The sequence below is a fragment of the Palaemon carinicauda genome, chromosome 22 (genome assembly GCF_036898095.1).
Source record: "Palaemon carinicauda isolate YSFRI2023 chromosome 22, ASM3689809v2, whole genome shotgun sequence".
Taxonomy (NCBI): domain Eukaryota; kingdom Metazoa; phylum Arthropoda; class Malacostraca; order Decapoda; family Palaemonidae; genus Palaemon; species Palaemon carinicauda.
In genome coordinates this window covers 59609101-59635154 of record NC_090746.1, presented here as the reverse complement: position 1 = coordinate 59635154, position 26054 = coordinate 59609101, and the positions used below count along the sequence as shown (strand labels likewise).

Here is a 26054-nt window from a genome sequence, read left to right as displayed (position 1 = left end):
TTATCCCACTGAGAGGGCGACCATTCTCTACATACTTGGCAGAGGGAGCCTTCAGAACACCTATGACCTTTTCACGAAGGGCATAGGGAATGAGGATCCACCTCCGGTGGTGACATGAATGTGCCACAAGATTTCGGGGGAATCCCTGGACACTAACTCATAATAGAGGACATCACATCTAATAAAGAAAAGAAAAAGAAAAAGTTAATCAAAAACACACTAAAGAAAGGCTAGTCTGCCAGTCAAACAAAAGCAGGATCAGCGGTGCTACCACTGCGACGGCTAGAATTCGATTGAAGGTATTCAGTAGCTACCAACCAGCAGTCCCCTACCTCTAACAGGTGGATAACTACCGACCCGGTCGTTAATGACCTTGTTAAGGTTTTCTGCCATATTTTCCAGCTCGCGCTAGAATATCTCCTATAGTAAAGAATGAGTTTGTATTTAGTGTGGGAACAAATATTTAGCATAAGGTAAGGTGTATGTTGCGTTTATGGATCTGGAGAAAGCGTATGATAGAGTTGATAGGGAAGCAATTTGGAATGTGGATAGTTTCTACAAAGGTAGTAAAGCATGTGTTAGGATAGGAAATGAAGTGAGCGATTGGTTTCCGGTGAGAGTGGGACTGAGACAGGGATGTGTGATGTCGCCGTGGTTGTTTAACTTGTATGTTGATGGAGTGGTGAGAGAGGTGAATGCTCGAGTGCTAGGACGAGGATTGAAACTGGTAGACGAGAATGACCATGAATGGGAGGTAAATCAGTTGTTGTTTGCGGATGATACTGTACTGGTTGCAGACGCGGAAGAGAAGCTTGGACGATTAGTGACAGAATTTGGAAGGGTGTGTGAGAGAAGGAAGTTGAGAGTTAATATGGGTAAGAGTAAGGTTATGAGATGTTCGGGAAGGGAAGGTGGTGCGAGGTTGAATGTCATGTTGAATGGAGAGTTACTTGAGGAGGTGGATCAGTTTAAATACTTGGGGTCTGTTGTTGCAGCAAATGGTGGAGTGGAAGCAGATGTACGTCAGAGAGTGAATGAAGGATGCAAAGTGTTGGGGGCAGTTAAGGGAATAGTAAAAAATAGAGGGTTGGGCATGAATGTAAAGAGAGTTCTGTATGAGAAAGTGATTGTACCAACTGTGATGTATGGATCGGAGTTGTAGGGAATGAAAGTGACGGAGAGACAGAAATTGAATGTGTTTGAGATGAAGTGTCTGAGGAGTATGGCTGGTGTATCTCAAGTAGATAGGGTTAGGAACGAAGTAGTGAGGGTGAGAACGGGTATAAGAAATGAGTTAGCAGCTAGAGTGGATATGAATGTGTTGAGTTGGTTTGGCCATGTTGAGAGAATGGAAAATGGTTGTCTGCTAAAGAAGGTGATGAATGCAAGAGTTGATGGGAGAAGTACAAGAGGAAGGCCATGGTTTGGGTGGATGGATGGAGTGAAGAAGGCTATGGGCGATAGGAGGATAGATGTGAGAGAGGCAAGAGAGCGTGCTAGAAATAGGAATGAATGGCGAGTGATTGTGACGCAGTTCCGGTAGGCCCTGCTGCTTCCTCCGGTCGCCTTGGATGACCGCTGAGGTAGCAGGAGTAGGGGGATTCAGCGTTATGAAGCTTCATCTGTGGTGGATAAAGGGGGAGGGTGGGCTGTGTCACCCTAGCAGTACCAGCCGAACTCTGTTGAGTCCCTTGTCAGGCTGAGAGGAACGTAGAGTGGAGAGGTCCCCTTTTTTGTTTCACTTGTTTGATGTCGGCTGCCCCCCAGAATTTGAGGAAGTGCCTTGGTATGTGTATATATGTATGTAGTAAACAGTAACAGGGTAAACAAGCTCTAGAATAGGTTAGACAAGATCGTACAAACTCTAAATGCTTAAACAAACTTGTTCTACCAAAAGGCAAATGGAGTCTCAGTGGATGAACTAAAAAAGTGTTTGAGGTATATAAAATCCTTGTAACTCCTTGTAATTCCTTGTAACACACACACACACACACACAGTGGATGAGGCATATAAAATCCTTGTAACTCCTTGTAACACACACACACACACACACACACACTCTCTCTCTCTCTCTCTCTCTCTCTCTCTCTCTCTCTCTCTCTCTCTCTCTCTCTCTCTCTCTCTCTCATTACTTAATCCCACTATACCAAGAACCAACTAGACCCTAAGAAAATCCTCTATAAACAAATTGAATCGAGGAAATTTGGCTGAAACCTTGGATAATACAGATAAAAGTAAAACTAAAACACTGGGAAACTAGCAAAGCCACAGAGGAAGAGAAAAAAGAAACAAATTTCCTCTGTGTGGCACAATTCAATGCTCAGTCAGTCAGAAACAAAATAGAAAACCTCAAGGCAATGATATCTAGTGAGGAACTAGATGTCATAGCCATTACCAAGACATGGATTCAAGAAAAAACAAAGGATTTTATCGGTGAATACGAAATCCCAGGTGTCAAGCTTTTCAAAAAAAGGATTGCCTTACCAAAAAGGGTGGAGCCATAATGAAAAAATCACTTAAACCCCATAGAGATTAAATTAGAAATCGAATGTGAAGTGACGGGTGCAAATATTAACACCATAGGAAAAAACACGTCCATACTAGTAATATACAGGCTACCACATCAAACACAAGAACAGGATGAAAAGCTGTATAGACAACTTGGACAAAAAGTTAATAATAAGCTAGCTGTCCTTGTGAGAGATTTCAATGCAGCAGTAAACTGGGACACTATGAATTCTACATCAAACATAGAGGGACAGGCTACTAGAATTTGTTAACAATGAATTCCTCCATCAGTGCGTCGATAAGCCAACCAGGGAAAACAACATACTTGATATTGTGCTAACAACAAAAGAAAATTTAGTATCCAGTGTTTCAGTAGGCGAAAATATTAGCAAAAGGGACCACAAAATAGTTAGGTTTCAGGTAGATATTCCTCATCTTAAAGGAAGGAAACTTATAAAAAAGTTAGACTACAGACGTAGTAACTGGATAAAACTGAAGGAATAAACCAAGCATTTAGAATACAACGAAATAGGGAACATAGATACACAATGGGACTCCTTTGTAGAAATATACAAAGAAAAAAAGGGCCAAATGTATACCGCATGGAAAAATTTTACCAAATGGAACTCCACAACCTAAGTGGTTCAATAGAGAAATAGCCAATGGAATAAGAAGTAGAGACAGCAAACATAAATCAATGGGTTCACAGCCTTCGATTCATGAAATATCCGAGCACAATAAGTTAAGCCAAAAAGTTAATAAATAGTTAGAGAGGCCAAGATCAATGAAGAGAAGAGTGGCTTCAGCTAGTAAAGAAAACCCAAGAGAATTTTTTGCATTTGTAAACTGTAGAAAGCCAATCAAAAACAACATTTTCCCACTAAGAGACTCGAAGGGTAAGCTTATAACAAATTATTTCGAAAAAGCCGAACTGATGAAATCATATTTCACAACTGTATTCACTAGGGAAGAATAAAAACCCTACCCAAACCAGCTATCAAATATGAAGGACCACCACCATTAAGTAGAATCACCTTTACAATGGATGGTGTCAAAAGAAAATAAAAGGACTTATTAAGTGTAAGGCACCAGGTCCAGATGATATTCATCCAAGAGAGATTTTACAAGTAGAAGAAGAGATAACCCCACACTTTTACAAAATGTTCCGAAAGACAGCCGACAAAAGAAAGGCACCACAAGGATGGAAATTAGGCAATGTTCCTCCAATCTACAAGAAAGGGCCAAAAGAAGAACCTGGCAACTACAGACCTGTGTGTCTAACTTCAGTGCATTGAAAAATCTTTGAATCAATTATAGTAGAACAATAGAGAAAATAATCTTCTGATAGACAGGCAACATGGTTTTAGACAAAAGAGATCATGTATGACAAATCTTTTGAAATTTTTCCACAATATGTTTAGCATTTATGAGAACTCAGCGCAATAGACATCATAAACCTAGATTTTCAAAAGGCTCTTGACAAAGTTCCTCATAAGAAATTAATGGTCAAAATTAGAGCACTAGGCATCATTGACCAGCCAACTAAATGGATCGAAAATTGGTAAACAAACTAAAAACAGAAAGTTGTAATCAATGGAGAAGCTTCAGAGTGGGCAGCTGTTACTAGTGGAGTACCTCAAGGATCCGTCGTTGGCCCATTGTTGTTACTGATATACCTTAACGACATAGATTTAGGATTAACTAGCAGAATAGCCAAATTTGCTGATGATACTAAACTAAGCATAAATGCTGCGAACTAGGAAGATATATAATTATTAGGAGAAGATCTAATGAAGCTAGGAGAATTGTCCAAAAAATGGCAAATGCCTTTCAACTATGGGAAATATAAAGTCATGCACATTGGTTATAGTAACACACAATCAGATTACTCACTGCTGGGTAATATACTAGATAATGTAGACCAGGAGGAAGATCTCGGTATTATCAGCAAGGATTTGAAGTTCACCAGACAGACCATAAAAGCTAAAAAGAAAGCCCAAAAACTAATAGGTTACATAAAGAGACAATTCAAATATAGAAACAAAGACACTGTACTACAGCTTTACACATCATTAGTAAGACCCCATCTAGAATACAGAGTCCAGTTATGGGCTCCAAGCATGCATAAGTACATAGATAGACTGAAAGCAGTACAAGCTAGGGCCACCAAACTCGTCCCAACTCTAAGTCAATTTGGAAATAGGCGCAGGATGGAACGTTTGAACTTTTTGATCTACAAACTTGACGACTATGGGAACAGTTAATAGAGGCATTAAGAATTCTTGGAGTAACAAATGTAGATTACAATAATCTATTCATGCTTCGCACAAATCAGTCCAGAGGTAATGGAAGCAAACTGGGATTGAAAAGATACACCACTCAATGTGGCAATTTCTTTACATACAAAATAGCAAATACTTGGAATAGACTTCCAGCGAATGTAGGAAACAGTAACAGGGTAAATAAATTCAAGAATAAGTTAGGCAAAATCAGGTAAACTCTTTAAATGCTTAAACTAAATCGCTCTACCAAGGAGCATATGGAGTCTGCAGATTGACTAAAAAGTCTTTTAGACATCCAAAATCCTTGTAAAACACACACACACACACTCACTCTCTCTCTCTCTCTCTCTCTCTCTCTCTCTCTCTCTCTCTCTCTCTCTCTCTCTCTCTCTCTCTCTCTCTCTCTCTCTCTCTCTCAGGTAATTGATGCTGGGCTATTAAAATTTTGTAGTTCATATAAAAGCAGTTTAAACTAATTCAAATCTTTAATATATAATTTCAAAAGCATTTGACTGTAGTGTATATACTTTGTGTTTAATTACTGTAAAAAGCTTTTCTTCATAAAAAATATTTTACTTGAAGCTTGTTAACTGAGAGTCTTGCCCCTGAGATTTGAGTAGTAAGGCTACAGAAATTTGTAGACTTGCCATCATTAAGAAATTTTTTGGATTGGAGTTTTATCTTTGGGTCAATGCTTGTTTACCTTTGCTATCATTTCATCATCATCTCTTCCTTCCACGCCTATTGATGCAAACAGCCTCAGTTAGATTTTGCCAGTCATCTCTATCTTGTGCTTTTAAAGCGGTACTTCTCCATTCATCATCTCCTACTTCACCCTTCATAGCTCTTCGTCGTGTAGGCCTGGGTCTTCCAACTCTTCTAGTGTCTTGTGGAGCCCAGTTGAAAGTTTGGTGACCTAATCTCTCTTGGGGAGTGCAAAGAGCATGCCCAAACCATCTCCATATACCCCTCACCATGATCTCATCCACATATGGCACTTGAGTAATCTCTCTTATAGTTTCATGTCGTCTAATCCTGTCCTGCATTTAACTCTCAATGTTCTTCTGAGGACTTTGTTCTCAAATCTACAAAATCTGTTGGATATTGTATCACTGTCATACCACAACTCATGTCCATATAGTAACACCGATCTCACCAAGGTGATATATAGCCTGACTTTTATATGTAATTTCAGGCGATTTGATTTCCAAATTTTACTTAGCCATTGTCTTACTTGCTTTTTTCAATCTTTCATTAAACTCCAATTCTAAAGACCCTGTATTAGAGATCATAGTTCCTAAATATTTAAATGATTCTACCTCATTAATCCTTTCTCCTTCCAATGATATTTCATCCTCCATTGCATATTCTGTTATCATCTCTGTCTTTCTCCTATTAGTTTGAGTCCAACCTCATGTGATATTTCATGCATTCTAGTAAACAAGCTTTGCAAGTCCTGTGACGTTTTGCTAATAGGGACAGTGTCATCAGCATACTCTAGGTCCGATAATTTCCTGTTACCAATCTAGTCTAATCCTTCTCTTCCATTCTCAACTGCTCTATGCATTACAAAATCAATGTGGAGGATAAAAAACATAGGTGACAACACATTCCCCTGGAGAACTCCACTGTACACTGAAAATTTGTTTGATAGGGCTTCATTAACATTAATTTTGCACTTACTGTGCTCATGAACAGACTTAATCAAATTTACATATTTAGGAGGAACTGCATAATAACGCAGGAGACTCCACAGAATTGGGTGGTGCACACTATCTAAGGCTTCTTCATAGTCCACAAATGTCATCAAAAGTGAATTTCTGTATCCTACACATTGCTGTACAACATGTCTGAAATGAAAATTTGGTCAGTACAGCTTCTACCTTTTCTAAATTCTGCTTGTGCATCTGTCAGCTTTTTATCAATCTTTCTCTCTAGTCTCTTCAGAATGAGCATACTATATATTTTCACGACAACTGACGTAAGTGTGATGCCTCTGTAATTATTGTTATCCTTTACAAAGTTGTAATTTAGGATGATGTGATTTGAGTCTTTAATTGAATAGATGAAGCATATCAGAAAACTGAATTTTGTTTTTGTCATGGCAAGTTTTTCACTGAAATAGAAAAACTTACAATCCTCACATCCTGTATGTATGCATGATACAATAGATACTTTTTACTTTTTGTGTAGGTTTGGAGCCTAGCTGCAGCTACTGCATCGCTTGCATCCTCTTCAGCTATAAGTAGCATTGATGACATTGAATATCCCTGGTGTCAGCATCCTTTTGCAAGAAAATTGGTTGATTCCCTGTAAGTACATATTCTTTGGGATTGGTTTATAGTTAAGTGCAATGGAATCAAAACAAGATAAACAACTATGAAACTTTCCATACCAATTGATTGCAGTACATGTGATATAATGTATTTAGTACTGTATCTGGCATGAAACCCCAGACATATCAGTATTTAGTATAAGTGAAAATGAGGTTGGTAGCAGCTGGTACTCAGTCCATGCTACTAATCCGTAGATCTTCAGTGGCCATGTGTTTCACTCCTTACATATTCTAATCCAGTTGAGACCAGAAGGGGCCAAGATGGGCACTTAAAATGGATTTGTTCCGTCACCAAATACAAACCAACGCTATTCATAGGGATATTACTTTGGGCGAAGCTGAAAGACGAGCCATTAGACTTTTAGCGAGGGTTAAGTACTCACCCGCTAACTAGTTAGCCGAGGTTGGGATTAGTAGCTACCCCGCTCACTCACACACCTGTCCTGTGAACTCACTTTGCTTTTGGCTCGGTGAGAGAGATTTTGTCTCCCTCTCTGCTCGAGTTTACTGGCCATTTGACTTTTTTTTATTAATCATATGTTTGTTCCAATGCATTGTAACCACAGACTACTCTCACAGGAGTTACTCTTTAGTTTAAACTTGCGACCAGAAAATTTTTCCCCCTAACCAGGACTCCATTCCAGGCGAGAGGCATAAAGCCTCAGGCCGGTAATATGCCCCAGGGTATGTTCCCTGCGCGAAGCGACCTTCCACTGCCTTTGACCCACAATGCACCAAGAAGAAGGCCGTGTCAGGCCTGGTAAGGACAGGGCAAAGGTCGCCATTCGTACTCTGGTCGTTGCCCAGTGTAGACTTATAGCTTTCGCTCGCGACTTAAATTGTGACCTGCGTTTGCAACTTATTGTTTGTGCAAAGTGGTTGTATTGAGATGGATAACACTCGTGTTCAACATCGCTGTCTGGGTGCGAATGGGAAAGCATGTTTGGCTTTCCTTTCACATTTGGAAATTGATCCCCATTCTTTGTGTACCTCATGTTGTGGTCGTGCCTGTACTCAAAGCGATACATGTAGTGAGTGTATTGATTGGTCTGAAACCCACTGGTCTCTTATGGCCATGAAGAGGAAAAAGAAAGGAAAAAAGGAACGTTCTTCCTCGAAGAAAGACAGTGGTTTGAGACCTTCGTCGAGCTGTTCTTCGGTAATTCCTTCCCTTCCGTCGATACCGCCATCGCTACAACAAATCAACGAGAGAGAAGGGACTACGCCGATTCGACTGGACTCCCCATTGTTATTGGGCCCCCCCCCCCTACCGTCCCCTTCAGTGAGTTCGGCGCTCATATCCCTCCTCGGGAGATTGGAGGAAAAGATCGACAGGATGAGCGAGTCGACCGCCCCACGTGTCTCACACATGGTGCGCTCCGACCGGCCGCCAGAGCCGCCATCTTGGCCTGCCCACACGTGCCCACAGCCTCTCCTTACTGCATGGCAGTCTCGGGGATACCGGGCGCCCCCTCAGCCGCCAATGCCATCTATTAGAGCTGCCTCACAGGCCTCCTCATCGGCACACGCCGCTGCGCCGCCATCTTGGCCTGCCACCTCCGCATCGGCTCACGCCGTGGCGCCGCCATCTTGGCCTGCCGCGCTTCCGCATCGGCTCACGACGCTGCGCCGTCATCTTAGCCTGCTGCCTTTTCCTTCTCAAACCCAGTGCCCCCCCCCCCCCTCTACTAAACTGGCAACTGCCACCCCATCATCAGAAGCCACCCTTCACCTGCATCGGGGCGACTTGTTCTCGGATCCTTCCCCTTGGGATCAGGAACACTTGGGAGACACTCCAAGGACCCCGTTCAAGTCCCCTACGAATGATCCTTTGTCGCCTTGGGAAGAGCAAACCCTTCAGGGGATGCCCCCGTCGTCATTCCAGCCTCCCTCGCGGGACTATAGGCGAGGGAGTGAAGAAGAGAAGGGGGCAAGGAACACACTCTTCGAGGACCCGGACGGGTTCTCCCTCTCCCGCATCGGTATTGCTGGACCCCGTCCCCATGAAGAGAAGGCTAGAGGATGCGGCAGGCAGTTGCCAGTCATCAAATTCTTCAAGGGGCTCCCAAGGTTATAGAGGTCCCCTAGACCATCATGCCTCATCAAGTGTGCGTAGAGCAGAGGCTCCGCCCAGGGCTCATCCTCCCCTTCGTGGACAGGACCTCCGGAGGGGAGACTCTTCGGAGATGATGTCCGCCAGTCACCGGAGGGGAGGGTCTGGCAGAAGAGGACCCTTCGGTGGAAGACTCCTCCTCCTTCTCCAGGGTGTTGGCACTTATCAGGCACCTCAATAACCTGCCGGAGCCAGCCACTGTTGTTCCCCCAGGGGAAGTTTCTTTGTTGGAGGAGCAGTTTGGCATCCTTCGAGAAGCTCGTCCCCCGATGTCTCTCCCCTTGGCCCCATCTCTGGGCAGAAAGCTGGGGAAGATTAGTGTGGCGGTCGCCGACCCCAAGAATTCTCTGAAGGCCTCGGGGTCAATGAAGTTGTTGCCTTATCCGAGGATAAGGCATCGAAGATTCTACGCCCCTGAGGATTTCCCACAGACGGGCAGACCCGTACGAGGGGAACTTGGCATCCCTGTCCCCAAGATTATCGGAGGATAAGGTTACCGGGGGTTCGGTGGCCTTTTCTAACCAGGAGATCGTCGCCCTTGAGTCAGCACTGTGATCTTCATTCTCTGTCTCCTCATGGTTGGACCTGTGGTCCAACGCCATGCGTTCTTTGGCTCTGCAACAGCCGGGTTGGTCGGACCAGGCCAAGGAACAGTTTATAGAACTTGCAGTGTCAGGAGGGAGGGCCATCTCCTTCCTAGTGGAACAGTCCCTGGTAGCCGCTTCCAACATCGTCCTTCGTAGGAGGGACACAGTTCTTCACAGGATGTCGAGGCTTCCCTCGAGGGAAATAAGGAACCTACGAAACTCGCCGTTTTCAAACGAGGTGCTGTTTGATAACAGGTTAGTTGAAGAAACCCTCGATAAGTGGCAACTTACTGGCCATTTGACTTGTTTTTTATTAATCATATGTTTTTCTTTTTATATATATGAAAACCTTGTACAGTAATGTACAGCTGTATTTTATATACATTTTAAGCCTTTCCTTAAAGTGAATGATGCTGTTTGTGTGGCAGGGTCTCAAGTGCTGAGAAACTTCCCTTACGATCTTCCTCCTTTGGATGCGATACAACTTGTAGGCTGTTGGCTTTCCGAGTAACTTGGCCTCCGCCGCAGGGGAGTCGTCCTCGTTTGGTTACTCGTTCTCTGTTCGCATATTAATGTTGCTCTCCTCCCTAAGAGTTTCTTGGAGGAAAACTGTTTACGGCCTTCACAGAGCTTGCCTTCGGTCTTGCTCTTTCTCACTGACAACGCCACTCTCCCTCGTTACGTGGGTGGTCAGCAGATCCTGTGCGGGGGAACTCTTTTCCTGATCGCAAATTAGGTTGCGCTAGTGAATGGTCTTCTTCAGTAATTAAGTTGAAATAATAACTTTGTAATTGTAACTTTTTCAGCTCTCGACACCGCACTCCTTCATGCGGCAATGGGCCAACGGCTATTCTTAGCCAGTGGAGGGAGTGCAGAACCTTTAGCTTGTCTGCTCCCCCTCGGGGAACCCCCTTTCCTCCGGAGGGTTGAGTGGTTCTCCCAAGTAGTTTATTTCATCAGCTGAATTGATTAGTTGTAATTTTTTTTTTTTTTATACTGAGTTCTTCGCTGCTACTCTCCTCCCAACAATGTCAGCCGGCGAAGAGTGTGCGCAGTCCTTAGCATGTTTCTGTTCTCTTGGGGGGCACCTTTCCCGTCTGTGGATTAGGTGCTCCTCCCGAGGGAGTTTTTCTTCCATATATTTTTATTCTTCAGCTAGTGATGCATACTTCTTCGTTCGGCTAAGACAGTCGATGTAGAAGAGCAGAGCCGTTCGGTCCTGTGGAATCTGCTGTCCTTGCCCCATCACAGTCCTGTTCATTTGTGCCTGTGGAGGCTCCTGATCAGCACGCTGACTTCGACCTTTACCTTACGAAGATGAGGTCCCATCCAATAGGGTGTAGGAATGAGAGCAGTGACATACTGGGCTCCTGCGGATGTTCCAGTTGGTTGATCCCTTCGGGATGAACCCAGAAACTAGCTTCGGCTACATTTCACTGGTGGCTGTTGATGCAGACCGTCAACTCAAACAATGCTTATTGACGGGAAGCAAGGAGCGCTGCCCGGAGGTCCACCTCCAGGGATGGGACAACTTTCCTTTTTTAGGGAGAGTTAACCTCCCCAGATGTTGAGCTGCTGCTCCCTTCTTACGGAGAGTCAACCTCCCTAGATGTTTAGCTGCTCTCCCTTCTTAGGGAGAGTTAACCTCCCCAGATATTGAGCTGCCCTCCCTTCCAGGGGAGAACATCCCTTCATCTGCTTCTGTCTAGCAACCTTCCTGCTTGCAGGGAGAATTGCTGACAGCCACATCTTATCGCAGCAGTTGCAGTTTCGTCACCAAAGACTACGCTCTCTCCATGCTGAGCCGACTCTTCCGTCAAGGGTAGAGCAAAGTTCGAGGCAAGTCTCTCCTGCAGGTGGTCTCTCGCTCGCGAGTGAGAACCCCCATAGGGACTCGGTTCCTGAGACCATCTAGAAACTTACGTCTTTTTCTTCTGACTCGGTCAGACAGGTTCCCTCTCCGGAGGAACTGCGCAGACGTTATTCTGCGGGGCTTTGTCAGACTTCGAGTTCATTACTCCGCCACCCTGGACATTCTCTCCCCTGGAGTAAGGAGAAGTCTTCAACCCGGTCAAGGACCATCATGCTGCTCCTTCGGGCTCTTGTCACTAGTCAGCTGTTCGTCATTTGTCTTCAGACGATCCTCAGCCATTGCCTCATGACCTTCACCCCTCACGAGATTGCCAGCATTTATCTCTCTACGGTCAGGCTCATGCTCGTTACTCGTCAGCTGCTTGCCACTCGCCTTAAGGCAATCATCTTACCCATGCTGCGAGGGCAGGAGTGCCTCACTTGTTTGTTACTCTTTACCGGGACTTTCACCTTTCTCCTCACCTTTTGCCGAGATTTTCCTTCTTCTAGAGACCATCACTAGTCACCTCGTGACTCAACTCGTTCTCTCGCCATCCGAAGATCATCATCAACAGTCTCTCCGACAGCCTAAGTGTTTCTCGACACTCACCTGTTTATTTGGACTCTCCTTTGACATGCTTTTTACCAGCCTTATGGTATTCGCCAGTCACTCGTCACTCTGACTGCTCGTCGCTCGCTAGCTGTTTGTGGTTCGACAGCTGCTCGTCATTCTCTGATCAGTACTTGGATGGGTGACCGCCTGGGAACACTAGATACTGTTGGGAGCCAGCTGCTCGTCGTTCACCAACTGCTTGTCGTTTGCCTGCTGCTCGACGTTAGCCAGCTGCCTGTCATTTGCCAGCGCCTCAGCGCTTGCCATCACCTCGTCGCCTGTCCGTTCGACATCGCTCGTCAGCATGCAACCACTCTTCAGCTATCTTCCAGGTTCCTGGGATCCATTAACCTCCAACAGCTTCCCGCAAGCCAGTAGAATCAGCGACCGCCACTGGAGAATCTCAGAAGCCTTATCCCTTGGGTTGGGTTTTCTCCTATTTCCTTCAGAGATCGTCTCTGGTAAGGATTAAAGATCTCTTCCGGCTTATGTAAAGCACTCTACTGTTATGGCTTCCTTGATTGCTGTAGAGTTTCTAAGCGACTCTACTCTTCTAGATGCCACAAAACTTCAACGGTGGACCAAGGAACCTTTTTTTTCTGCAAGGGGCACTACTCTGGTAGTGTTTACCATAACATGCAGTTGAGGTAGTTTATCACACTCCGGGAACTTAATCCAGCTCTCACCTTTGATAAGAGGGGTAAGGCACAAATGTCAACCTTAGTGCTTAATACCTTTCTCGCCACGGAGTACTTGTTGTTCCCATAAGTACAGTGCCATCAGTATCCCGATGCATCCTTGGCTCGCCAGCTCTTGTCAGCACCCTCAAACGTTCATCCCTTACGAACGTTTTCATCGAACCACAATCACGACTATTATCACTTCTACCACAAGTAGTGGGCTTATGGCCTGTGTGTCTAAGGGACTAGGTTGCCTCTTCTGCTCCCTGTCTCTTCCTTTTGGTACATAATTACCTTACAAGTTGACATCTTCATTGAATGAACGAGGTTCCTTAGTTGCGCATGCGCCCTCTCCTATACGCCGCCAGCAGGCATGTAGATCAGTTCTACACAACGGTTTTGGCAATAGAAGTCTTCTGACCACTAGCCTCTACCACCTCTCCAATGACTTGGAACGAATCTTGTTAACATAATCCGTTGGGATTTTTGCTTCCCCTCTCTCCACAAATCTGAGAACTTGTTGGACCTCTTTCACTGATCTTGGGCCAATTTCATGGATCCTCTCCTCGCCCCTTTATTACTTGCAAAAGGAGTCATATCCTCCCCCCCTTTTCTTCCTTCCCGCTGTTCCAAGGGATTGAATTCAGCAGGATTCTCTTCAGGAGAAGCATATTCTACCAGCGCTAAGCTTAAACAACCATACCTTACTGGAAACATCGCTTCTTGTCCGATCAGCAAAGACAAGCAATGTGGGGTCCAGTCAGTACTTGGACGGGTGACCTCCTGGGAACACCACCACGGATGTGAACTTCCTTGTACCTCGGGTCACCAAGAAAATGTCTCTTGGTTGTGGCCGAGAAAGGGATGCTGTGGACTTCATTGATGTTTTTATCCAAGAGATAACTCTTTTTCTCCTCCACAAGGAGGTTGTTCCATGCCAGGTCCCCCCCTGCAAATTTTGAGTATATATCTCTTTCCAACAAGGACAGAGAATTCGTAGCTCAGCTACAAAAGAACACACTTTTTCTCATTCTCCCACCTGTGGAAGTGTGAGGGGGATTTTCTCCTCACCTGTGTGTTCCGAACAGCCACTCGGAAGCCCGTCTCGGCCATTACGTCTGGACAGAACGATGTGTTTTCCTTGAAGTCTCTGAGCCTCTTCTCCAGTTTTGTCCTCTTATCCTGGAACAGATTAGTTTATCAAACTCTGTTTGACGAGGAGAAGGCATGCAGTCAAACGAGCAGTTAGTCCACAGGACTTCTGGTTAAGTTCCACCACTAGGACTCTTAGATTCTGGAATGCCATTATCGAGGAAGTGTCTTCAACCATCTAGCAGTTTCACGAGAAGGTTTACCCTAGTGTTAACCTAGTTTGTCAGGATTAGCTTCGTTCTCTGAAGACTTCTGTACAACAGGCTCATCCTAACAGACTCGGTAGCTGACCATCGTTACCACCGAGACTTCACCCCGAGTTTACCAAGATCAAAGGATTGAAGTAAATCTCGAGAGATACCCCTGCTTCCTTATCAGAGACAGGTATATCCTTGGATATATTCATTGTCGTCATACAGATCGACAGGATTTTAGGAGGATGACAGGAGTCTCCCCTTTACGAGACGCACTTTCAGCCACCAGTGTTTACGTCTCTTAAGTCACCGTTTCACTTCAGTTCATCAAGCCCACATTGGACTCCTTTGAATCCAGCCTATTCTTGGGCACAAATAGGAACAGGAGTAGGATTCCCCCTATTTCGCAGGTCTCTGTGAGACCCGGGCAGGAGATGAATCCGAGAAGACGGTTTACAAATGGACTCTTCGCCAAGGAGTCAACCTCCTTGGCCCTTCCCCAGATTGAACTCTCCCTCCAGATGTATTAAAGAAATGGTGGGGGCATGCTGTACCACTCGGCCTACGGGTTCTGGTTGGAGTCTGAACGGTACCGTCTCTTAAACCTCCCAGAGATGAATGCAACCTTGCTATGGACAAGAGGTACCACCCCCTTAGAGGAGAACTCAGATTTGAGCTCCGGTTCGTTTCTCAGACAACGCGTGATGTCGACCTTCAATTTGAGTTAGAACTTGTGGATGGGAAACAGAGTGCTGCCAAGAGGATCACCTCTAGGAGCTGGAACTCTCCCTTCCAAGGGAGAACACTTGCAACCACTGGTCCACAATCTTCTTGATTTGGCGGAGAATCGCCGACTATGGCAGCAGATGTTGATCATATCTTTCCCGTCCGCAGAAAAGACTTCCTTCTCCCGTTGTCCTCCCCTTTGGAGGATTCTTCCAGCAAAGAGAGGGATTCATCCTCTCCCCTGCCGAGGGAGTAGTCCCTCCACCAGTTACTGTGCAGCAGTCACCCTACTTTCTGGAAGGATCGCTGACAGTGGCAGCAAAAAGTGGTCGCCTTAAATATCTGCGAGAGAATCTTCCTTTACCTTGTTGGTGTCCCATCAGGGATTCCTCCAATGTGAATTTGGTTTGCCCATTCTCCGCCATTGTCCTTCAGAGCAGGCCTAGAGCAGGCCTCGTCACCAGCTTTTTTCTCATTTGAAGTCTTGTCTCGCCTACTGATGTAGATCCTTCGGGAATTGGATTCATCCATCCCCAGTCTTCGGGAACAGGCCATTAGACTCGTCTCGCCCGCAAGACTATTCTTCCTTAGGAGACTTGTCTTGCCCAGCAGAATCTTCACGCCCAATTGACTCATCTGCAACTCCCGACGCAGATACTAAGAGAACCCCCTCAGCAACTCATGGGAAAATCTTTCACAAAGGAGTATCTTCAATGAGACTTCACACCTGGAGACTATCCAGCTCCTCATCTCTGAGAGTTTCTTCTGCAATAGGTTGCAAAGAGGATGTCTGGATACCTGCGTAGATCTTCGGCTTCGGCCATTCAGGCTAAGTGGAGTGTAAGTTGGTATCATGGAAGCAGTATCCCTCCCCTAAATGCCAATGTGCCAGCATCTGGGCAATGAAAGGCCACCACTAGTCCTTGAGCCTCGCCTTTAGACCGAAAGGAATTAACCTTTCCTCCACTTCGGCATCACCCCTTTTCATATGGAGTGTCATGCTCAACCGCGTTTCTGGCAGCTCAGATCCAAGAATCTGAACCCTTCGGTCTGGGAGTCCTTCGCAGCCTGAGCAATGATCCACATCATCGGTTACTATGCCAAAGAGAAACTGGAGGCCCTACCCCTCAAGGAAACTACAGGAGCTCGCTTCCGGGTGTTAGCGCTCTTCATCTGATCGGGGGATGTTAAGTGAAGAATCATCAAGAATACGTTCTCAACTCAGATTCCCAAGGTCATGAACCGAGCATCGAATCCTTATCCTTCTCCTCATATAAGAGACCGAGAGCTCATAATGTTAGGGCCGGTAATACACCCTATTATTTATAAGACTACTCTGTGATGCAGACCTTGTTAGCGGGCATGTAGAAGTGTCAAATGATCTTCACTGCCAATTCCCTACAAGACGTGACCCACAGGAACATGGAGACGCTCTCCATGGATCCTATGGTCGCTACAGAATAAATGGTTTCAAAACTTCAGGTTTCTTGATGGACAAGTAGCAGATGAGGGAGGGTAGAGTTTAACCATGGTTAAGTCTGGGATGAATGACAGAGAGTGAGTTGCTCTTCCTTTCTTTCATCTTTCACCTTGAGAAGTAACAGCACCTATGGTACTCTACAAAGCTGATCTCCACTGACTGTAGGTAAAACCATTTCCCTTGAGTAACCTGGTATAGATAGATATACATGTTACAGTGAGCCCTCGCTACTTCGTGGTTCGACTATCATGGATTCACGATTTCGCGGATTTTTTTCATAACGCATGTATATACAGTACATATATCGCGGATTTTCCGGAAATTTCGAAAATAGCCGCGATATATGAAGACCCCAAATATTTTGTTAATTCCATTAATAATTAGTAATATCTGCTCTTACTGATGGTTCATTGCATTACATATGACATATAATTCAGTACAGAAAGAAATACAGTGAACCCTCGTTTATCGCGGTAGATAGGTTCCAGTCGCGGCCGCGATAGGTGAAAATCCGCGAAGTAGTGACACCTTATTTACCTATTTATTCAACATGTATATTCAGACTTTTAAAACCTTCCCTTGTACGTAGTTCTGTTAACAAACTACCCTTTAATGTACAGAACACTTAATGCATGTACTACAGTACCCTAAACTAAAACAGGCACAAATATTAAAGGTGATTTTATATCATGCATTTCCTAAACACGCTAAAAAGCACGATAAAAAATGGCAACCAATGTTTTGTTTACATTTATCTCTGATCATAATGAAGAAACAAACTGGAGGTAGAGCTTTGCTTATTACCCAGACATATTTCCCATACTTTTCCCTTAGAACTACATCACATCTTCCTACTTTAGATATATATATATATATATATATATATATATATATATATATATATATATATATATATATATATGTGTGTGTGTGTGTGTATATATATATATATATATATATATGTGTGTGTGTGTATATATATATATTTATATGTATACACATATACATACCTACATATATACATAAATACATGCATACATATATATATATATATATTACTGGATATATGGGTTATGGAAAAAATCCGCCAAGTGGTGAATCCGCGATGGTCGAACCGCGAAGTAGCGAGGGTTCACTGTAAAACACAAAAAGAGAATGTGATCATACGATAATTCAGTATACGTAGTAAAATTAAATTGAACATGAAACGCAAATCAGATGCAGTCTGACTCATATTTGAATGGTGTAAGGCTGCTGATGGCTGCTATTACAAATGTAATGGATGTGCATCTTTTCCATGAATCTTTTGTATGTATACATACGTAGTACTGCATCCAATAATATTCTATGTAGCAAAAATCACATCTCGAATAAGCGTACATATCCTACAACAAAACAAGCGTAAAATAGCGTACGTAAAGCATACTGTATATAGTACCTTGTATTTGAATTTGTAACTACTACGTAGCATGTAAGACGGACTGTGATTGGTTCCAGTGCTGATAGATGACGAATCAGCTCCCAAGTTTTGTAATCTAGCCTGTGATTGGTGTTTTGACCGCTTCTACGATCCGCAGCATCTTCTCGCGGCCACTTTGTTTGCCGCTCTCTCGCCGTGTAGATGCTGCTACGTTACTGTGTAACTTTAATCTGTGCTGTGCGTGACTGTTTGAAGTTGAACTTTTTGTTGAACTTTAAACAAGCCATTCAATGGTTCCCAAGCATTCTGCTTCTACTAAGGCTGGTAGTGAGCCTAAACGCCACCGAAAAATGATGACGATTGCTGAGAAGGTAACACTTCTCGATATGTTGAAAGAAGGCAGAAGTTACGTGGCCGCAGCCCGCCATTTTTGAGTGAACGAATCCACCGTTCGCTACATTAAGAAGGACGAGGCAAACATTAGAAAAACAGCTGCCATCACCTTTAGCAGGTCAGCGAAGCGAGTTGTTACCGCTCGTAATAAAACGATCGTCCGTATGGAAGGTGCTTTAGCAGTCTGGATTGCCGACTGCCGGAAGAAGAACATAGCCTTGGGTACGAACACCATCCGAACCAAGGCTTTGGGTTTGTATGAGAATTTTGCGGCAAAGGAACCTCAAGATGACGATGGAGACCATCCTGAAGAAGACGAAGATGATGTACTAGATGAACCTCAAGCAGGGACATCCACCGATTCCCAGCCTCAGAAACAACGTTTTTCCGCCAGCAAAGGTGGTTCGCGAAGTCTCAGAAACGCTTCGGCCTGAAAAGCATTTCCCTACATGGCGAGGCTGCTTCCGCTGACACTACCGCTGCTGAAACTTACGCGAATGAGACATTTAAGAACATTATCACTGAAGGTGGATACAAGCCCGAACAAGTGTTTAATATGGATGAGACCGGCTTGTTTTGGAAGAGAATGCCGTCGCGAACTTTCCTGTTCAAAGAAGAAGCCAAAGCCTCTGGCTTTAAAGCATTCAAAGATCGTGTTACCTTCGTGATGTGTGGCAATGCTGCTGGATTTTTGCTAAAGCCGGGGCTTATTTACAAATCGAAAAACTCTCGCGCTTTGAAAAATAAAATTAAGAATCTCCTTGCTGTGTACTGGATGCATAATCCAAAAGCATGGATTACGAAGATGCTGACCTCCAACTGGTTCCACCAGTGTTTCATTGCGCAAGTCAGCAAATATCTCGTAGCGAAGGGCTTGCCATTCAAGATCCTTCTCCTTATGGATAACGCTGGTGGACACGCAACTGATCTGTCGCATGAGGGCATTCAGGTTGAGTTCCTGCCACCCAACACAACGTCATTAATTCAACCGATGGACCAGGGGGTTATCAGGGCGTTCAAGGCCCTCTACACGAAGAATACCTTGGCGGACCTCGTTGCGTGTGTGGATGCTGCCCAAGATGATGAGGATGAAACATTCAATTTGAAGGCGTACTGGCGGAAGTACACAATAGCCACGTGCCTGCAGAACATCCAGAAGGCACTGAAAGAAATGAAACCTGCTACTAATGCGAGCTGGAAGAAGTTGTGGCCCCAGATTGTTTACAATGACGAGGGATTTACACCTGCTGAGATTCAACACTCTGCAATACGGAAATCTGTGCAGTTGGCTGCGATAATTGGAGGTGACGGGTTTGGCGACATGACGACTGAAGACGTCGACGAGTTGTTGGACTGCCATTCCCAGCCGCTAACTGACGCAGACCTCCAAGACCTGATGAAATCGGCCAGTGAAGAAGACAGTGAAACACAGGAAGAGACCCAAGTAAATGTCAAAGAAACGGGCTTAACATTAGAACGGCTTGCCAAGCTCTGCAACCTTGCAAAAGGAGTTGAAAGAATTGTCGCAAGAGTGGGATGAGGATATGGTTCGTTCTATGCAATTCTGCAACAAAATCGATGAAGACATCACTCCTTACAGGATGCTCTTCGAGCGAAAAAAGAAGCCGCGGCAGCAACTTCCGATCACAATGTTCTTCCAGCCTCGCTAAAAAGAGCCAGTTCCTCCTGCTACTATGACTTCGGAAGAAATTGAAGAAGTGTCCCAGGAAGAAGTTGAAGAGGTGTCCCAGGAAAAGACACCTCCGTCTGAAGAGACGTAAAATACTATCATTGGCTGCACAGTAGAAGACATCATCAGCTTCATCATCATCATTTCTACTGTGCAGCAAATTCATCGCCATCATCATTCAAGTTTTTCTTCAACGTCTTTCGTGGTGAGTACAGTAACAATCTTTATTTTTTTATACTACTTTAATATTCTAACATTTAAATATTTGTGCCTGTGTTAGTTTAGGGTACTGTAGTACATGCATTAAGTGTTCTGTACATTAAAGGGTAGTTTGTTAACAGTACTACGTAAAGGGAAGGTTTTAAAAGTCTGAATATACATGTTATAACCTATCATATTTTTTTGTTTATTACATTTAAAACTATCTCTCTCTCTCTCTCTCTCTCTCTCCTCTCTCTCTCTCTCTCTCTCTCTCTCTCTCTCTCCAATTATAACAACTTGCGGAATAGATATTTGTTTGAGGCTCGAGGTGAGGGTGGCAGGTTCATCCTTGCCAAGATTCTTGGAAATGATGTGTCCTACCATGCAAGTGGCATTTTTAGATTTATTTCAGAAGCAGGTCTTCTGAAAAATATTCAACTTTTATTACATTCAACTTTTATGATTTTAATTGAATACTCTTTTATTTTTTATTTTATTTTATCTTTTATTTTTGTATACATAAATTAAATGTTACCGGCGTCAATGACCTCAGATGTCAGGATGCCTGAAAACTTTAAATCAATCAATCAATCTCTCTCTCTCTCTCTCTCTCTCTCTCTCTCTCTCTCTCTCTCTCTCTCTCTCTCTCGTAAATTATCATTCGGTCATTAGCAGCAGTTTGTTATTGTTGATTAAACGCCAAAAAAAAAGAAGAAAAAAATTTGTTTTCCTGCTTTGCTACGTATGTAGGATTTTATATAGATTCGGTAAATAATATTTGTAATAACATATTTACTAAAAGCTTTTGATATCATTATTTATCACTTTCATCATGCGCGTTTAATGCCTTCGTTTGTTTATTACGATCGAAGATGGAGCGTACAGTAAACGAATGGAAGGTTTCCGTTTCAGGCGGCGTCATAAAGAGAAACATTATATAAATGGCATTCATTTCATTTATTTGGAAATCCTAAGAAAAATTAAGTAAAACATTGGTAATAACAAAATCAACATATAATTTATATAATCGATGCAAAAACTAACCTATACACAGATGTGTAAATGCGTTTCTTTCTTCATTATGATCAGAGATAAACGTAAACAAAACATTGGTTGTCTTTTTTTATCGTGCTTTTTGGCGTGTTTAGGAAACGCATGATATAAAATCGCCTTTAATATTTGTGCCTGTTTTAGTTTAGGGTACTGTACTGTAGTACATGCATTAAGTGTTCTGTACATTAAAGGATAGTTTGTTAACAGTACTACGTAAAGGGAAGGTTTTAAAAGTCTGAATATACATGTTAAATAAATACGTAAATATGGTGTCCCTACTTCGGGGATTTTCAGCTATCGCGGTCGGGTTTGGAACCTATCTACTGCGATAAACGAGAGTTCACTGTACATCCCCATACCCCTTGGCAAGGGAGGATTTGGCAACATCCATGGTACCCCATAAGAGTCCGATGACTCGAACTCTTACATGGACCAGTCACAGTGGTAGTATCACAAGCACACAGCTTGCGTAGGCCACGGACCATGCATAGCATAGTTTTAGCGAGGTGTAGGGTATCCATCAATTATGTGCAAAACACACAAAACCACGGGTCAAAGCCAAAAGGCCAGTTAGCATGGACTTCTACCCTCCTAAGTGGTAAGTAATCCGTATAAATGCCATTGGTTTGTGTTTAGTGACGGAACAAATGACAAATTTTGAACATTTTTTATTTTTCCTAATGATACAAACCTTTAGTTATTTATACAAATTGGCTTGCCAACACCAGTCCCCCTTGAAGTCCTACCTCCATGCAAAGTGGGCTCACAGCCAAGGGATGTAAGTGGGGTAGCAACTACCCCCCCCCCCCCCCATAAACTAGGGGGTGGGTGGTTAACCCTCATTAAAAGTCTAATGACTGGCCTTTCGAAAGTAATAATCCTTATAGATAGCTACAGGTTTGTATCATAAGGAAAAATACAAAATACTTCCAAATTTGTCATTTTAAAGAATTTTTTTTATAGATATCTTACATTATAAAACCCAATTATGAACAATACTTGCCATTTATTCTAAATGGTAAGTTAGGTTGGAGAAAGATGAGCTTCTTACATTCGAGACTTGGTGATTGTTACATATTGGGTCTGGGTGAGAATCCTATTTGCTGTTCAGATAGCATTAATACATCTCTCTTTTCTTTAGCTCTTTTCTGTGGAAAGGGTTTTAGTAGCTTCACAGTGGCATATCAAGTCTATATTTAAAGAATATCTTAAATAATTCAAGTTTGCTTTAAAACATTTCTGGAGTTTAGGTGCTATAGTGACTGCTGGTGATGTGGTCTAATAATAATTGGTGTATTTTTTTAATTGGCAAATTTAGTTTAGTAAATTTAATTGATTCAAAATGAAATTCTGCATTTGAGGAACAGTGACCATCAGTAATTTGTATCAAAGACTTTGGAATGGTTAACTGTTTTTTTTATTGGTGTAATTCAAGGAACGTTTCAGGAACAAGAACTATTTATGATAGATTGTTGAGATTTCAATTTCCCTTTATGGAAAAAAATTTAGTTCTGTAGTCTATTGGAGCTATAACGGATTGGAGGCTCATGCTTAATACTGTATTCAAGTATCTATGCTTAGATTTATCCTTTTAAGGTTTTATTGAGAATATATTGAGTTTTTTACTACTGAAAAATCCATGGTTATTAGAATTAATTCATTATCATCATCTCCTACACCTATTGACGCAAACGGCCTGGGTTAGATTTTGCTAGTTGTCTCTTTCTGGAGCCTTTAAATCAATACTTCTCCATTTATCATATCCTACTTCCTGCTTCATAGTCCTCAGCCATGTAGACATGGGTCTTCCAACTCTTCTAGGGCCTTATGGAGCAGTCAACAGTTTGGTGAACTAATCTTTTTAATGATGTTATTGTTCTTAAGTAATTTATTGCTTTGATGTTGTTACTTTTCTTAAAATATTTTATTTCAATTTTTTAATACTTTTCATATAGTTTATTTACTGTATTTCCTTATTTCCGTTCCTCACTGGATTATTTTTCATTGTTGGAGGCCTTGGATTTATAGCATCCTGCATTTCCAACTAGAGCTGTAGTTTAGTTAGTAATGATAATGATAATAGGAGACTCATATCAAATGAATTTTCAGTGAGCAGCGTAGTACTCCAAGAAAATGTGTTGTCCCCTATGTTGTTTATCCTCTTGGATTTTGTGATACATAGAACAGTTGGAGATGGTGGAGAAGGATTGGATTGGTTAAAGGAAATTACCTGATACAGAGTAAGCTGGTGATGTTGTCCTTGTTAGCAGAACACCACAGGTTGCAATGCTTGGATACTAGAATGCATGAAATATCACATGAAGTTCGGCTCAAGATAAATAGAAGAAAGACAGAGATGGTGTGAATGGAATATGCAATGAAAGATGAAATATCATTGAAAGGAAAAAGGATTAATGAGTTAGAATCATTTAAATATTTAGGATCTCTAATACCGGGTCTTTAGAATTTTGAGTTTACTGAAAGATTGAAAACAATAAATCAGACAGTAGCTAGGTTAAGCAAAATTTTGAAATCAAATTGCCTGAAATTACATATAAAATCATGCTATATATCAGTTTAGTGAGATCTGTGTTACAGTATAGACACGAGTCATGGTATGACAATGAAAAAATTTTCAACAGATTTTGTAGATTTGAGAACAAAGCCCTCATAAGAATATTGGGAGTAAAATAGCTGGACAGGATTAGAAATAAAACTATAAGAGAGATTACTTAAAAGCGATATGTGGATGAGATTATAAAGAGGAGTAGAAGGAGATGGTTTGGGAATGCTCTTCTCACTCCCCAAGAGAGATTAGTTACGTAGAAAACAATCTAAATTATCGCAACCCTCTGGGACCGGAGGATAACATCAAGGATGGATAACACGGGGGGAGGGGGAGAGTCGGGAGACGAGGCGCATACCCAGTCTCGAATGCCTGGTCCCGTTTTGTATCAGAGAGCACGTAACCAAAGCTTACCCCTTCCTAAGAAGAGGGAGGCGAAGGTGTAAGGGAAGGGACCCAAGAGGGGGAGGGGGAGACCAGAACAAAATCAGGTGACCATTGCGATCGAAGGGAGGGTGAGGCCACCCACCGAAACACAAAAGAAATACCCGAAATGGCAGCAGTACCCATGTAAAAACACAAAATATAATGGCAGATGTAAATAATGACTAAAATAAAAGCTAACACGCCAAATGAGAACATTAGGGGGAAAAGAACACGGGGATATAAAATAAAAACTAAACCTTTCCAAATCGGGAGAAAGCCAAAACGGAAAGGGTACAAGGCAAATAAACATCAAAAGGGCTTACGAAATTGGGAAAATAACGATCTAGAACAACCAAATGAGAATGTGTTCTTCTCCCCGAAAGGAACTCAAAAGATAAAGGCTGGCAGGAAAGGCTACCCACCTAAACCGCTTTTGGGTCGGCCAAGTAGGCTAACAAGCACAGCGCTAATAAACCTGAAGGGTATAGCTCGCTATAAAATAAGATCATGCCAAAATATTAAATTAGATGTCCAAAACATAAACAAGGGCTTACAAATAGTATTAGAAACTATATGAAAGCCCGATAAGCAAAGAGATCACGAGGAAGCGACACCAATGGCCGCGGCGAACCCCCGAAAGGGAACAACAAGCGGCAATAACAAAAAACCAAACACGGTTAAGAATAAATAAGTGTCGCTACCTAGAAATCCCAAACAGATAAATATAATACTCAACTTGGGAGCAGGGATCTCTAGAACGTCGAACATCTTCAAAAACACAAAACAACACAGAGCAAAATAAAACATGTCTGACCAACGCAGGTGCTGATAGAGAAATGTAGATAAGGGTGGAGGGAGATGTTGATGAAGGAGAGGTCTAATTGGTGAGGGATCTATGGTCGTGGTTCTATCACGCCCCAGTTTTCTATACCGACACTCAAGAGTGAGCGAGCTAGGTTTATTCCTGGCATTCCATGCTTCTCTTTTTTTCTCTGGTGTATTCAGCAATAACTATGCCTTAGAAATGGTGCTAGAGAAGCATTTCACTGGGCGACACAGGTCTAGGCCAGAAATAGATTTTTCCTTCGTCAAAATCCCTTAATTAGGCTTCACAAGGCAATAGAAGAATTGGAAGACCCAGGCCTACATGGCTATGGACTATGAAGTGTGAAGGAGATAATGAAGAATGGGGAAGTCTTGATTTAAAGGCTCAAGATAGGGTACGGCTGGCGAAATCTAACTGAGGCCCTTTGCGTCAATAGGCATAGGAGGAAAGCATGATGATGAAGATTAATCTAGGGCATTACCAGGTCGCTACTTTTCTACCCCTTTCACTAACCACGTCCATCGCAGATAGTGACTCGGTAATATTAACATTAGGGGAGTTTTGAAAAAAATACTCAGAATATTATTAGGATGTATTATTTAAAGATTTATTTCTATACTTGCCTGATGTTCAAATCCTGCCCCCCCCCTTCCCCCTCCTCCTCCTTACCAGTAACTAAAGTCTGTTTCATCCTAGCTGGCAAATGGAGCCAAACCACGGTTTGAAAGCTCGTCGCTCATTGGAATTTGGTTCAGGCATTCTCCCCTCCCGTGACCGGCGACAAAGCAAAACATTGCATTTGTCTGCGGTACATGGTGTTAATTTTTTATTTATATATCATTTAGTTTGCATAATATATACCTGGTTTGGTCGCTTGCAGATTAAAGGTAGATGTTGAGTATTACCTTGAAAAATATATCCATTTTTTAAAAAATATACCAAAAAATACAAGTTGAA

At 42.8% G+C, this 26054-nt stretch overlaps 1 protein-coding gene across 7 annotated transcripts in view; it reads left to right on the top strand.

Annotated features, from left to right (window-relative positions):
* The window catches only part of Wdr59 (WD repeat domain 59), a 312153-nt gene that overhangs the window by 200646 nt on the left and 85453 nt on the right, over positions 1–26054 (top strand). For all 7 annotated transcript variants that reach the window (XR_011039436.1, XM_068346284.1, XM_068346280.1 and 4 more), the window contains exon 18: positions 6985–7103. Coding sequence is in view for 6 of the 7 variants with exons in the window: in XM_068346284.1 (XP_068202385.1) it covers positions 6985–7103 (119 nt within the window). In the remaining variant the exon portion in view is untranslated. The remainder of the gene's footprint in view (positions 1–6984; positions 7104–26054) is intronic.